Raw genomic sequence first — 15,282 nt, 5'->3', positions numbered from 1 at the left:
GGAGTGGGAACTCCATCTGGAAATCTTTGCCCAAATAACTCAATTATGGGGCATTCCAGACTTGGTTCTGATGGCCTCTCGTCAGAACTTCATGGTCCCTTGTTACGGGTCCAAATCCAGGGATCCCAAGGCGACTCTATTGGATACAATAGTAGCACCTTGGATCTTCAACCTAGCTTATGTATTCCCACCGTTTCCTCTCATTCCCAGGCTGGTAGCCAGGATCAATCTGGAGAGGGCTTCGGTGACCTTGATAGTTCCTGTGTGGCCACGCAGGACTTGGTATGCAGACCTGGTGAATGTGTCATCGGCTCCACCATGGAAGCTACCTTTGAGACAGGACCTTCTTATTCAGGGTCCATTTGAACATCCGAATCTGGTTTTCCTCCAACTGACTGCTTGGAGTTTGAACGCTTGATTTTATCAAAGCGTGGGTTTTCAGATTCTGTAGTAGATACTCTTATTCAGGCTAGAAAGCCTGTAACTAGAAAAATTTACCATAATATATGGAAAAAATATATCTGTTGGTGTGAATCTAAAGGATTCCCATGGAACAAGATAAAAATTCCTAAGTTTCTTTCCTTTCTACAAGAAGGTTTGGAGAAAGGATTTTCTGCGAGTTCTCTGAAGGGACAGATCTCTGCTTTATCTGTTTTACTTCACAAAAGGCTGGCAGCTGTGCCAGACGTTTAAGCGTTTGTTCAGGCTCTGGTTAGAATCAAGCCTGTTTACAGACCTTTGACTCTTCCCTGGAGTCTTAATCTAGTTCTTTCAGTTCTTCAAGGGGTTCCGTTTGAACCCTTACATTCCATAGATATTAAGTTATTATCTTGGAAAGTTTTGTTTTAGGTTGCAATTTCTTCTGCTAGAAGAGTTTCTGAGTTATCTGCTCTGCAGTGTTCTCCGCCCTATCTGGTCCATGCAGATAAGGTGGTTTTTACGTACTGAGCCTGGTTTTCTTCCGAAGGTTGTTTCCAACAAAAATATTAACCAGGAGATAGTTGTACCTTCTTTGTGTCCGAATCCAGTTTCATAGAAGGAACGTTTGTTACACAATTTGGACGTTGTCCGTGCTCTAAAATTCTATTTAGATGCTACAAAGGATTTCAGACAAACATCTTCCTTGTTTGTTGTTTATTCTGGTAAAAGGAGAGGTCAAAAAGCAACTTCTACCTCTCTATCTTTTTGGCTTAAAAGCATCATCAGATTGGCTTATGAGACTGCCGGACGGCAGCCTCCTGAAAGAATCACAGCTCATTCCACTAGGGCCGTGGCTTCCACATGGGCCTTTAAGAACGAGGCTTCTGTTGATCAGATATGTAAGGCAGCGACTTGGTCTTCACTGCACACTTTTACCAAATTTTACAAATTTGATACTTTTGCTTCTTCTGAGGCTATTTTTGGGAGAAAGGTTTTGCAAACCGTGGTGCCTTCCATCTAGGTGACCTGATTTGCTCCCTCCCATCATCCGTGTCCTAAAGCTTTGGTATTGGTTCCAACAAGTAAGGATGACGCCGTGGACCGGACACACCTATGTTGGAGAAAACAGAATTTATGTTTACCTGATAAATTACTTTCTCCAACGGTGTGTCCGGACCACGGCCCGCCCTGGTTTTTTAATCAGGTCTGATGATTTATTTTCTTTAACTACAGTCACCACGGTATCATATGATTTCTCCTATGCAAATATTCCTCCTTTACGTCGGTCGAATGACTGGGGAAGGCGGAGCCTAGGAGGGATCATGTGACCAGCTTTGCTGGGCTCTTTGCCATTTCCTGTTGGGGAAGAGAATATCCCACAAGTAAGGATGACGCCGTGGACCGGACACACCGTTGGAGAAAGTAATTTATCAGGTAAACATAAATTCTGTTTTTAATAGACTTTTCTAGTTATTTATATTTTGAGAATTAGCATCAACTGTTACTGGCCCCATGTCAGCAAATCAAATTAGTTTTTGAAAGAAACATGAAAGTCATAATTACATTTCCATCATTCAGATAGAAATTGCACAAAAAAATAAAATAAATAAACTTTCTATTTTACTTTTATGATTATGTACTTCATTCTTTTGGTATCTTTTGGTGTCCTTTGTTGAAGAGCATACCTAAGTGGGATGTGCACATGCGTTTCTTGAACACCATATTGCAGCAGCTGTGTTGGTAGTATTGATAACTTGTCCTTTGTGTAAAACTTGTATGGTAAATTATTTCTATTTTTACAATACAGTAGTGAGTAGAGAAGAGATTGTGGCTCATTCTAATTGCTTAGTAATGGAAGATATATAGAGGGCGACTCCTAGTGCAGATCAGTAAGCATAGAATTCTCCCACTAACAACTCCCCTTAGAAGAATACTCACACAGTGGGAAGCACACTATAGTGCTAATGCGGCCTGCTGGGTATATTACAGTGGCCCAGCGCACATATACACTCTGGCAATGAACAGTTCCAAGGTTTTTTGCGGGATGTTCCAATAAAACAATAGGAGACTTCAGTGGATAAAAATAACTTTATAAAAATCAATGAATCATATATAAAATCAGTCAGTAAAACACGCTACGAGTTTCTCAGAGTTAACCACTCTGTTTCCTCAGGCAAGTAACTGTATTGCTTACTAATTGCTTAGTAACTGGCACTGAGCCACAGATTTGTGTAAGCAGAGTGTGTGTGGGTGTCAGTGAGCAGAGTATGTGTGCTTTATTCTCCAGGTAATCAATACATTTCCAATGAGCTGGTGCTTTAGTGCAGTGTTTCTCAACAATGGTCCTCAAGTACCCCAACAGGCCAGGTTTTGATTATAGCTGAATCAGTGCACAGGTGAAGTAATCAGCTAATCAGTAATTCAGTGGTTACTAACTTGCTCTCACCCATCACCTGATTATGTCACCTGTGCACTGGTTCAGCTATCATTTAAACCTGCCCTTTTGGGGGTACTTGCGGCCCTCTGTACATGTGTTTCTCCGGCATATCATATCTAGTGCCTCACCAACCTCTGACCTCACTGCACGTCACTGCATGAGACTGTATATTCATGACTGTAATGTTTATTTTTTGGTAAACAAAAAGTTTCTGTAAGATTATTTTGGACATTTTTTCTATCTAGAAAATATGATCACATATTCTTGGTTTTGTAGTTCTCACAATTCTGAATTTGTGTCTGCAGAAATAACATACTTCTTCCTCACAGCAAAAAGAGCATAGAACTTTCCAGTTTAGTTCTATCAGAAAATATGTTGATTTTCTTAGTATGCTTTGTTGAAGGAGCAGTAATGCACTACTGGGAGCCAGCTGAACACATTACGTAAGCCATTGACAAGAAGCATATATATGCAGCCACCGATCAGCAGCTAGCTCCCAGTAGTGTAGTGCATTGTTGAACCTGAGCCTACCCAGGTATGCTGTACATTCATATATAAGCCTCTCTTTTGGTATGTGAATTGGGTCCCTGCATTCAAATCCTGCCTTTTTCCCTGTTTTTGTCATCTGTATTTCAAGCCTCTCTTTTTGCATTTGTCTGTATAATTAATTATGTATTTACCCTGCTGATATCTTGCCTTTATCTATGTGATGCTCAAACCTTGCAAATACTTGTTTTAATTCCTAAATTTATAATTTCACTAATGGTTTAACCACAGCCTCCCCCAAATTCTATTGTTTGTTATTTTTAACTTATCTCACCCTGAATCAAATTTTCCCAATTGACCTTTGACTGTCTTTAATCAGGTCATTACCTAATTTCTTGTATTCAGCTGAATGTTGTGGCCTATACATTTAACACTGCTAAGGGGAAGCAATGCAAGCTTAGATAGCAGTATTGTAAGATCATCTGTTCACATCTCTTCAGTGAACATTTATAAGTGAGACACAAATAATTATACAAGGATTGAACAAGGATTGGACAAGGGATAAGGCAAGTTCTGTTTTAATACTGAGTTTTATACACTGTTTGACTATTTTGTAAAAATGCTAAATATCTTAATATCCCTTAAATATCTTTGTCTGTTTAACAAACTACTTTACTCAATTACTCCTTACCCCTCACCACCTGCACTGCTCATTAGACCATCTCTCTTAACCTCACCTTACTTCTGTATTCATGAACTTCAGATTCTCTCTCCCCCTTGCAACTTATCACAAAAACAGTCTCACTACTGCAAATCCGCATCTCATCTCATGTCACTCTCCCTCTTGCTCATACTAGCTGCTGGTGACATCTCCCCCAATCCTGGCAACCCACAACTTCCTTGCCCTGCACACCCATGTGTGCATTTCATCAGACTTCAAAAACAAAACTCTGGTAACCTTAATCGTATTACTCTTGCATCTAGAGCCACCACCCCCTTCACTTGTGCACTATGGAACTCTCACTCTGTTTGCAACAAACTCACTTCTATCCATGACCTCTTTATCTCCCACTCACTAAATCTTCTGGCTCTCACAGAAACCTGGCTCTCTCCTTCAGACACTGCTTCCTCTGCTGCACTGTCACATGGGGGGTCTCCACTTCAGCCACACTCCTAGGTCTGACAATAGACAAGGAGGTGGTGTTGGTATTTTACTTTCCTCTTGTTGCACCTTTCAACAAATACAGCCCTTCTCTTCCCTCACATTTTCTTCATTTGAAACACACATGATTCACTTATTCTCTCCCCTCTCTATACGCGTTGCAGTCATATACCGCCCCCCTGGCTCAGCAACTCTATTTCTAGATCACTTTGCCGCCTGACTACCTTACTTCCTTTCCTCGGATACCGCTGCCTTCATTCTCGGTGACTTCAACCTCCCTGTTGATAATCCCACCTTCTACCCCTCACACTAAACTTCACAGAAGAATCAAGTCATTAGATCAGCAACAGCTCGCTAGCTCCCTCGAACCTCTTCTCTCTTCCATCCCCTCCTTTTCCTGTCCTGATAAATCCATCTGCCACTATAACTCCACCCTTACATCGGTCCTTGATAACCTGGCCCCACCTACCATAACTCGGAAAACATACACTCATCCCCAGCCCTGGCATACTCCTCTGACACGGTACCTACGCAGATGTTCCCGTACTACTGAGCGACACTGGAGGAAATCTCAGAGTTCTGCTGACTTTCTTCACTATAAGTTCATCTTGAACTCTTACTATTCTGCCCTTAATCTATATAAGCAACATTACTTCTCCACTCTTATCTCTACTCTTTCTTCAAACCCAAAACATCTGTTCTCCACATTCAATACTCTTCTCCGCCCACCCCCACCTCCCACCACAACTTTTCTCTCAGCCCAAGATTTTGCCAGCTACTTCAACAACAAAATCAACTCCATCAGAAATGAAATCAGCTCTCAACATACTACCGGTCTCCCTCCCCCTCAAAAGCTCCAAATCATCAAAAACCCACATAGCCATAAATTTAGCTCTTTTGCCCCTGTTACAGAGGATGAAGTTTCTGCCCTTATACTATCCTCTCACCTCACTACCTGTCCCCTCAACCCCATCCTCTCACAACTACTCCCCTCCCTCTCTTCTACCCTTACCCCTATATTCACACACATCTTCAACCTCTCCCTCAGCACTGGTATAGTTCCCACATCTCTTAAACATGCATTAGTCACACCTATCCTCAAATTATTATTGCACGGAAACATTGCAAGGCTCTGTCCTCGGTCCCCTTCTCTTCTCAATCTACACGTCCTCACTAGGTTCCTTAATAAAGTCCCACAGGTTTCACTATCATTTGTATGCCAACTATACCCAAATCTACCTCTCTGCACCAGAACTACCTCCTTCCTTGCTAACCCGTGTCACTAACTGTCTCTCTCATATCTCATCTTGGATGTCCTCTCACTACCGCAAGCTAAATTTCTCCAAAACTGAGCTCCTTATATTCCCCCCTTCTTCCAAAATCTCCACCCCCCATGTCTCTATAACGGATGATAACTCCATCATTACCCCAACCTCACATGCCGATGTCTTGGGGTCACACTGGACTCAGATCTTTCTTTTACTCCTCACATTCAGTTCTTGGCTAAAGCCTGCCTCTTCCACCTTAAAAACATTGCTAAAATTAGACATTTCCTTACACAAGACACAACAAAGATTTTAATCCACTGTCTCATCCTTTCCCGCCTAGACTACTGCAACTCTATCCTCTCTGGTCTCCCTAGCTGCCACCTAGCTCCTTTACAATCCATAATGAATGCCTCTGCCAGGCTCATCTTCCTTGCACGTCGCTCTTCATCTGCCGCACCTCTCTGCCAATTCCTTCACTGGCTTCCTCTTGCCTCCAGGATTAAACACAAAATTATCACTCTGACACACAAAGCCAACAAACAAATTGCACTGCTCCCCCCTACATCTCAGACCTTGTCTCCAGATACTCTCCCTCTCGTCCCCTTCGCTCCGCTCATGATCTCCTACTCTCCTCCTCTCTTGTTACCTCCTCACATTCCCGTCTTCAAGATTTCTCCAGATTGGCTCCCATTTTATGGAACTCTCTGCCTCGCTCCACAAGAATCTCCCCTAGTTTTAAAAGCTTCAAGTGCTCCCTGAAGACTCTACTATTCAGGGATGCTTACAACCTGCACTAACCTTCCTATCTCCACTGCTATCCCCTAAAATCCCATAGCATGTAAGCCTATGAGCCCAGCTGTTTGTAGTTCACCTTCATAAGAGCCAAGTACAACAGTGCAACTCTCGGCAGGACCCTCTCTCCCCATTTGATCCCTGTAATCGTTTTTATATACCACCTATATTCATAGCGCTGCAGAACCTGTTGGCGCTCTACAAATACCTGATAATAATAATAATATATATATATATATATATATATATATATATAACACAGAGAAAACCCTGCACTCGCTAGCAAGCTCACAGCTAAGATTTAAAAGCAAAAATGGAAAGGTTAGTTACCGCATCTAGACAAATGGGACAAGCCCAGGTACCACGTCAAGGTCCTTTCCAAAACCTGGGACCCTAAAACAGCCACACAATGCAAGCTCTCAAATCCAAACAAACTGGGAACAAGGGAAGGGTGCACAGGCTTATGTAATCACCCCAGTAATATACAGAACATGGAAGGGGACTGCACTCCTAGACCGGATCGGGTACACATCCCATGACCCTGCAACACGCTCAGCCCTGGGTGCTCAGTGGCACTCACAAGAAGCTGTGCTGTCACCAGAGTCACAGGCAGTTAACCCCAGACAGGTCTGCCTGCAAGAACCATAGGGGAAATTACAAAACAAATTAATACAACACACAGAGAAAACCCTGCACTCGCTAGCAAGCTCACAGCTAAGATTTAAAAGCAAAAATGTAAAGGTTAGTTACCGCATCTGGCCAAATGGGACAAGCCCAGGTACCACGTCAAGGTCCTTTTCAAAACCTGGGACCCTAAAACAGCCACACAATGCGAGCTCTCAAATCCAAACAAACTGGGAACAAGGGAAGGGTGCACAGGCTTATGTAATCACCCCAGTAATATAAAAAACACGGAAGGGGACTGCACTCCTAGACCGGACCGGGTACACATCCCATGACCCTGCAACATGCTCAGCCCTGGGTGCTCAGTGGCACTCACAAGAAGCTGTGCTGTCACCAGAGTCACAGGCAGTTAACCCCAGACAGGTCTGGCTGCAATAACCATAGGTGAAATTACAAAACAAATTAATACAACACACAGAGAAAACCCTGCACTCGCTAGCAAGCTCACAGCTAAGATTTAAAAGCAAAAATGGAAAGGATAGTTACCGCATCTGGCCAAATGGGACAAGCCCAGGTACCACGTCAAGGTCCTTTCCAAAACCTGGGACCCTAAAACAGCCACACAATGCAAGCTCTGAAATCCAAACAAACTGGGAACAAGGGAAGGGTGCACAGGATTATGTAATCACCCCAGTAATATACAAAACACGGAAGGGGACTGCACTCCTAGACAGGACCGGGTATATATATATATATATATATATATATATATATATATATATATATATATATATATATATATATATAAATTTATTATAATTTGTTTTTTAAATCAGTACAAATTTCGTATACAAAAAATAGAAGACAAAATAATTTCACATTTAAAACCTTAGTAAAGAGATCATAATCAACAGATTAGCATGTAACATTTTTATTAACAAGCCTCAGAAGAATTGATCAAAAATCTATCTCCTGACCCAAGTTTATATGTGCTGAAGGGACACATACTATAGGCAAGAGAATTTGTTTTTGAATAGAGGTCTTTAAAGCCTCTTATCTTTCTTTCAAACAAAACATCAAAAACCTCAATAGTTGCTTGATCTATTAGGGCCCAACAGACAATTCTCTCAAAATAGCTCTCCTTGAGATTAATATTGCCATTACCAAGAATAACGTATTCTCTTTATCTGTTTGCATAACATCTAAATATACAATATTTAAAAACTCTCTCTCTCTATATATATATATACACACTCACTGGCCACTTTATTAGGTACACCTGTTCAATTGCTTAGTAACACAAGTTGCTAATCAGCCAATCACATGGCAGCAACTCAATGCATTTAGGCATCTAGACATGGTGAAGTGGACTTGCTGAAGTTCAAACCGAGCATCAGAATGGGGAAGAAACAGGATTTAATTGACTTTGAACATGGCATGGTTGTTGATGCCAGACGGGCTGGTCGCAAGGGTTTACAGAGAATGGTCTGAAAAAGAGAAAATATCCAGCTAGCGGCAGTTGTGTGGACAAAAATGCCTTCTTGATGTTAGAGGTCAGAGGAGAATGGGCAGACTAGTTCAAGATGGTAGAAAGGCAACAGTAACTCAAATAACCACTTGTTACAACCAAGGTATGCAGAATATCATCTCTGAACACACAACGCGTCAAACCTTGAAGCAGATGAGCTACCGCAGAGGAAAACCACACCGGGTACCACTGCTGTCAGCTAAGAACAGGACAATATTGTACAATATAAGATTGGAAAAATGTTGCCTGGTCTGATGAGTCTCAATTTCAGCTACGACATTCAGATGATAGCGTCAGAATGTGGCGTAACAACATGAAAGCATGGATCCATCCTGCCTTGTATCAATGGTTCAGGCTGGTGGTGGTGGTTTAATGGTGTGGGGGATATTTTCTTGGCACACTTTGGGCCCCTTTGTACCAATTGAGCATTGTTTAAATGAAACTGCCTACCTGAGTATTGTTGCTGACCATGTCCATCCCTTTATGACTACAGTGTACCCATCTTCTGACGGCTATTTCCAGCAGGATAATGTACCATGTCACAAAGCTCAAATCATCTCAAACTGGTTTCTTGAACATGACAATGAGTTTACTGTACTCCAATGGCCTCCACAGTCACCAGATATCAATCAAATAGAGCACCTTTGGCATGTGGTGGAACGGGAGCTTCACATCATGGATGTGCAGCCGACAAATCTGCAGCAACTGCGTGATGGTATCATGTCAATATGGACCAAAATGTCTGAGGAATGTTTCCAACACCTTGTTGAATCTATGCCACGAAGAATTAAGGCAGTTCTGAAGGCAAAAGGGGGTCCAACCCGGTACTAGCAAGGTGTACCTAATAAAGTGGTCTGTGAGTGTGTATATATATATATATATATATAAAGAGAGAGAGAGAGAGTTCAAAGTAGGGGCCTGCACTCTAATCCTCAAATTAAGGGTAGGTAAATACCAGTGTGCTGTATCAAATGAAACAAACAGTCCAGCTATGACGACAGCACTCACTGGATTTTGTAAAATATAACTTTTATTTCAAAGACGTATCATATAAGTCCCATGAAGTTTTGGTGCCGGATTGGCACCTTTATCAAAGGGATTCACCCAGCATGTAGGCAGATGGTGTGTCCTGGCATCCGGGAGGTTAGTTAAAAAGAAAGAGATGCAGCAGCCTTATATACCTGATTTGTCACCAGATTCGACAGTGAAAGACGCTGTTTTCGGCTCCAGGCGCGCGTATCCGTGTAACCACGCCCCTTTCATTCCGCCCGCTCCATGCCTATTGGGTTGCGTCACGCTCATAACCAAAACACCCATCTCAGGTGTAGGGAGCACGCACATGGCATTGCGGTGGATAGGGAATGACAACTTGTAATCGCTGCAGCATCGAATTTAAAGAACAAATGCACATGCACTGTACACGGTAACAATTGTGGGGAAATGTATAACAAATGTATAGATGTATGGGCACTGTATTATAAGACTTTGGATGTGTGTAAAGGGATATTAGGAGGCCCATGAATGTCCCAATTCTATTTTATAGTGTCATGGCAAATAACAATGGACACTAGCAAACACTACCCAACAAAGAGGTTGCTAAGAACACGATGCAAAGATGTAGAAACGCTCTTGGTAAAGCCTGCATCAATTCAATGTGTGAACTATCCAATAAATGCACCAAAGTCCATCTTGTCAAAGGGGGGATATTATAAATGATCATGGTTCTGAGACTAGAGACACTGTGTTTATTATGGGCAAAGTGTCGGGCCACCGGCTGGTCAGAAGATCCGTTCTTAATGGCCTCTCTGATGGCATGTCGATGATTAGCCATTCTCTCCCCCCTGAAGGTGGTTATCGTTTTACCCATGTAAAACAGGGAGCATAGGCAGATGAGAATGTACACCACGAAGGTGCTACTGCACGACAGTCTGTCGGATTTTAAACCTTCTCTTGGTATGGTGATGTTGGAATGTAGTCCCTGTTAACATCCCATTGCACGTGATGCAATCACCGCATTTAAAACATCCCAGTCGCATAGACTTTAGCCAAGATTCCTTCTGGTATGATTCCGTAGGATCCATTTTAACCAGGATATCTCGGATATTTCTGGCTCTTCGGTACACCATGCGTGGTGGTCTCTTCTTCCAATGTGTCAGATTCTTATCTGTCTGTAGAATGTCCCATCTATCACAAACAGCTTCATGTATACGTTTGTGAATTGGCGTGTAGGTTGTGACAAAGTTCAGGTTACCAGGGTGATACGTAATAACTCGGAACCCAAAATCCTCCAACAACAGTTGGATATGATGTGTGACAAGCTATATGCTATAGGATACTCGACAGCTGATGTGGAGAAAAATTGAATGACCAGACCCAAGAGACCCTTTAGGCAAGGAATAAGACACAGCAAACTATCAGCACTCCCAACCTGAACTTTGTCACAACCTACACGCCAATTCACAAACGTATACATGAAGCTGTTTGTGATAGATGGGACATTCTACAGACAGATACGAATCTGACACATTTGATAAAGGTGCCAGTCAGGCAACGAAACGTCATGGAACTTTTATGATACGTCTTTGAAATAAAAGTTGATTAATTGTGGGACAATCCCATAGGTAATGCTTTAAAGAAGGATTTATCAACTTATATTTAATGCATTTGTTTTCACAATTATACCATTTAGTAGCTATCCTTGGGGTAATACAGAACCTATGCAACAGTTTGGCCGGGGATTCTCTACAATATGAATCAAGTGTACAAGTTTTAAACTTCTCTTAATATCAGGTTAGCTTCATTCTGCCAGCCCTCTACTATCTTCAACAGAGGTTTGTAAATTGCAGAGAAAGTATATTTCCCTCTTATAAAAAGCTCAAAAGATATAGAGAGGCAATGTGGTTCTCAAATAGAGGGACACATTTTCAAAATACCCTTTATATAGCGTGCTACCTGTAAATAAGAATAGTAGTGTGAATCTGGTAGCTCGGATTTATGATCTATTCATGTGGTCTATCAAATTCCCTATTTTAATTAAATTAACCTTTTCCCGGTATTTAAACGATTGGGAGAATAATTCTGGAGGGAACTAAGGGGTTTTCTGTAATAGGCAATTCATTTGAGCATTGATGGGAAACATCCAAAAATGTATGTATCCTGCTCCACGCTTTCAGGATTCCTTAATACATCATGCTTTTACTGATTAGAGGTGGAATATCCTTCCACTGTAAGTGAAGTAAAAATGACTTTGATAAATCACCCATTATCAAACTGTCCATTGAGCGCTTAAAAAAGTGTTCTGAATCTAAGATCCAATCAATAGATGCTTTGGCCAGAGAGGCAAGATTATAATAGTAGATGTCTGGAATACCCAAGCCTCCTTTCTCAAAGCGCTGTCAAAGCTTTTTTATAATTATACGTATTTTGTTTTTTTCCACCCCAAAGAAAAAAAAAAGAAACAATTTGTTTAATTTATTAATATGTTTTTTTAGGAATCAAAATAGGTAACATATTCAAGGGGTAAAGCAGTTTAGGAAGAATCATCATTTTGATGAAATTGGCTTTACCTATCAAAGAGATAGGAAGATTTCCCCAGCGTTTGAAATCTTGTTCTATAGACTTAAAAATTTGTTGTTCAAAAACTTTTTATCCGGACAATGTGCCAAAATCTCTAATCGTATCCATAATATTAATCAGATGTATTTCTGGATCCTGAATAAACAGCAGCATATCATCTGCATAAAGAGAAAGTTGGTAATTGGCAGCTTTCAAACTAATGCCAGAAAATATATAGTAGCTCTTGACGGCAAGAGGTTCCAGAGCCAGATTTAATAAAAGGGGTGACAGGGGACAACGCTGTCTCGTACCCCTTTCCATACTGAACCAAGAAGTTTCCAACCCATTGATTGACAAAAAAACAGATGGGCTATAGCAAATATTTCCTATAACATTAAGGAAAGGACCTTGAATACTGTATTTGCCTAAGCATCAGGGGTGACGTCCTTCAAAAAAAAAAGTGTGGGAACTTAACAAGACTTCCACCCCCACTTACAATTAATATTGTTTTATACACACACTATTTATATGTATATGAGCTATACACTCTAGTTAATGAAAGCAAATTAAAACCAATGATTAATTGTTGCCTTTAAGCCTGAGGATGGACACCCATGGTTACATTTTTACATGTCAGGGGTGAAATTTTTATTTGTAATTTATTATTCAACTGATACTGAACACTTAGAAGCCAGACACACACTTTTTAGAAAACATGAAGGGCATCTGTATATAGATGATGTTGAATAATCCAAAAAGCTAAGAGCCTTAGTACAATTGTAGATGTTACTTCCTGACTCCAATAATGTGTAAGGCTCTGTAATGTGTGAACACTCTATCTGCAGTGAGAAACAATTATGTGATTTATAGTAAAGTTATGGTCACAAGGCATCTGAGTGTCATTTTCTTTTACCATTAAAATGTATGCCGAGTAAATGTGAAGCGAGTAACACTGGCAAAGGAAGCAAGAGCCATGAGGGCACAGTAACATTGAAAGCAAAACAGGTCACCTTGCAATTTGGGATGAAACTGGTAAGGTTGAATCTGCAGCAAATACATTATCTTGCACAGATTAGCATTCTGCAGAGAATCTGGCCTGCTGACCATAAATAAATAATTAAGCATATCCTACTACAAGATGTTTCACAAACACCTTTAGTTGAAAAGACTATTGTCCTCTGTGTGTACACATGTATTTCCCTTGCAAACCTCATCCTAGCTATCTCTGGAAGCACTAAAATGAATTCCAGTCAGTGAGAAAGCAGGAAGCTGGAAGGACATGACTCTTCCCTGCTTGATGAGCACATTTTGTCTTTGGTAAAACACTGAACTTTTTTTGAAACAACTTTAAAATAACTAAACTAGACACACATGAATGCCTGTTGTTTAATGTCTAGAACCAGGGTGTCCATACTTTGTTTTTAACTCACATGGTGCATAGCCAACTTAGCTTCAGTACCTCACACTCTCCATCCTCCCCCCTCCATATCCAGGGTGGGCTGAGACCTCTGTGTCTGACAGCAACTCCTCTGTCGCAGAGTCTCACCCACTTAAGGTGAAATAGTCCTATTTCTGCTTAGGATATCTAAATAACCCTAGAGCAAGCCACACAGAAATGTCAGCACCATGTGTTCCACACATTGTGGGGTGATCACAGAGCAAGACAGCTGACAGGCTTGCATTTAGTGTCTTGTCGGAAGTGTTACTACCCATTACTAGAGGATCTCACTATCCCTCTAAGCAGTGTTTACTGAAGTGTTTCTGTTCTCTGCCCAAGGGGAACTTAGTTTCACCTGCAAAAATAGTGCAGGGACTCCGTTCCCATGCGTTCCCGCTGAACTTAGGGTCCAAAAATAGTTGACAATATACAAAACTTTGCGAATATTTCTGACTGAGGATCTTGCCGGGACAAAGCCTGCTTGGTCCTTGTGGATCAAGATTAGAAGAAGTATTTTCAGGGTCTTTGCCAGCTTTTGGAAGAAGAAAAATAATACATGCTGCCAAGATGGCCCGTGAGGGTGGGATACTTCCAAATAAATAATGCTCAGTAAGTATTTTAGCTGTTTGATTCTGTAGCAGTTTATACCACTCCATAGGAAAGCCACCTTGGCCCGGTGCCTTGACAATTGCCATACAAAACATAGTATACTGATATAACTGCATTTAAATCCTCTTGTTGTCTCTGTGATTTTAGGAATATATAGAGAGGAAAAAAATGAACTATCTTCCTCAGGGTCGCTGCTAGTTCTAAACTCTTGCACTACATTTCTTCATCTGGAAAAACATTTACAAATGTATCTATGCAAACAAATATGAAATTGTAGTGAAACACTGTTTAGTATAATTTATCTAATATCTTTACGACAAACTAAACATTAATTTTCAAGTGAAAGTCAGACTCCATTCCCTTCACCACAATTACTATGGATTTAAGGATAAGAATGAATCAGGAATACATTACACTAATAAAATGGGTAAATTATATACATGGTTAGATATGCAACTATGACAGACATAGGGCCAATTTATTTATCGTTTATCATTCCTTGTTCCATGTCCTGTTAACACAGTAGTTAAAATTGGCAGCATAACATAACACTGACAAAAAAACTCATACATAACCATTGATGACAACTGAATGATTTTTTTTTTTTTTGCAGAACAAAGTATATAGACATATTTTTCAAAAGGAACAGTCCAAGTTAAACATACTGCAGAAAAAAATGTAATCAGATTTCTGAAAGTAATATTTAGAAAGCTACTGGTTTTCTTAAACTAATTGTGTCATTAAAGGGACAGTCTAGGCCAAAATAAACTTTCATGATTCAGATAGAGCATGTAATTTTAAACAATTTTCCAATTTACTTTTATCTCAATTTTGCTTTTTTCTTTTGGTATTCTTAGTTGAAAGCTTAACCTAGGAGGTTCATATGCTAATTTCTTAGACCTTGAAGCCCACCTCATTTTAACAGTTTTTCACCACTATAGGGTGTTAGTTCACGTATTTCAT

At 40.6% G+C, this 15,282-nt stretch overlaps 1 protein-coding gene across 1 annotated transcript in view; it reads left to right on the top strand.

The window, feature by feature from the left end:
* Positions 1–15,282, top strand: part of TBX5 (T-box transcription factor 5) — a 212,320-nt gene that overhangs the window by 141,915 nt on the left and 55,123 nt on the right. Inside the window, exon 8 of the mRNA XM_053702156.1 lies at positions 11,606–11,617. Coding sequence (XP_053558131.1) covers positions 11,606–11,617 — 12 coding nt within the window. The remainder of the gene's footprint in view (positions 1–11,605; positions 11,618–15,282) is intronic.

Source organism: Bombina bombina, chromosome 2 (assembly GCF_027579735.1).
Source record: "Bombina bombina isolate aBomBom1 chromosome 2, aBomBom1.pri, whole genome shotgun sequence".
NCBI classification, from domain to species: Eukaryota; Metazoa; Chordata; class Amphibia; order Anura; family Bombinatoridae; genus Bombina; species Bombina bombina.
The sequence above is the reverse complement of the archived record's forward strand: the minus strand, read 5'-3'. Positions and strand labels throughout refer to the sequence as shown.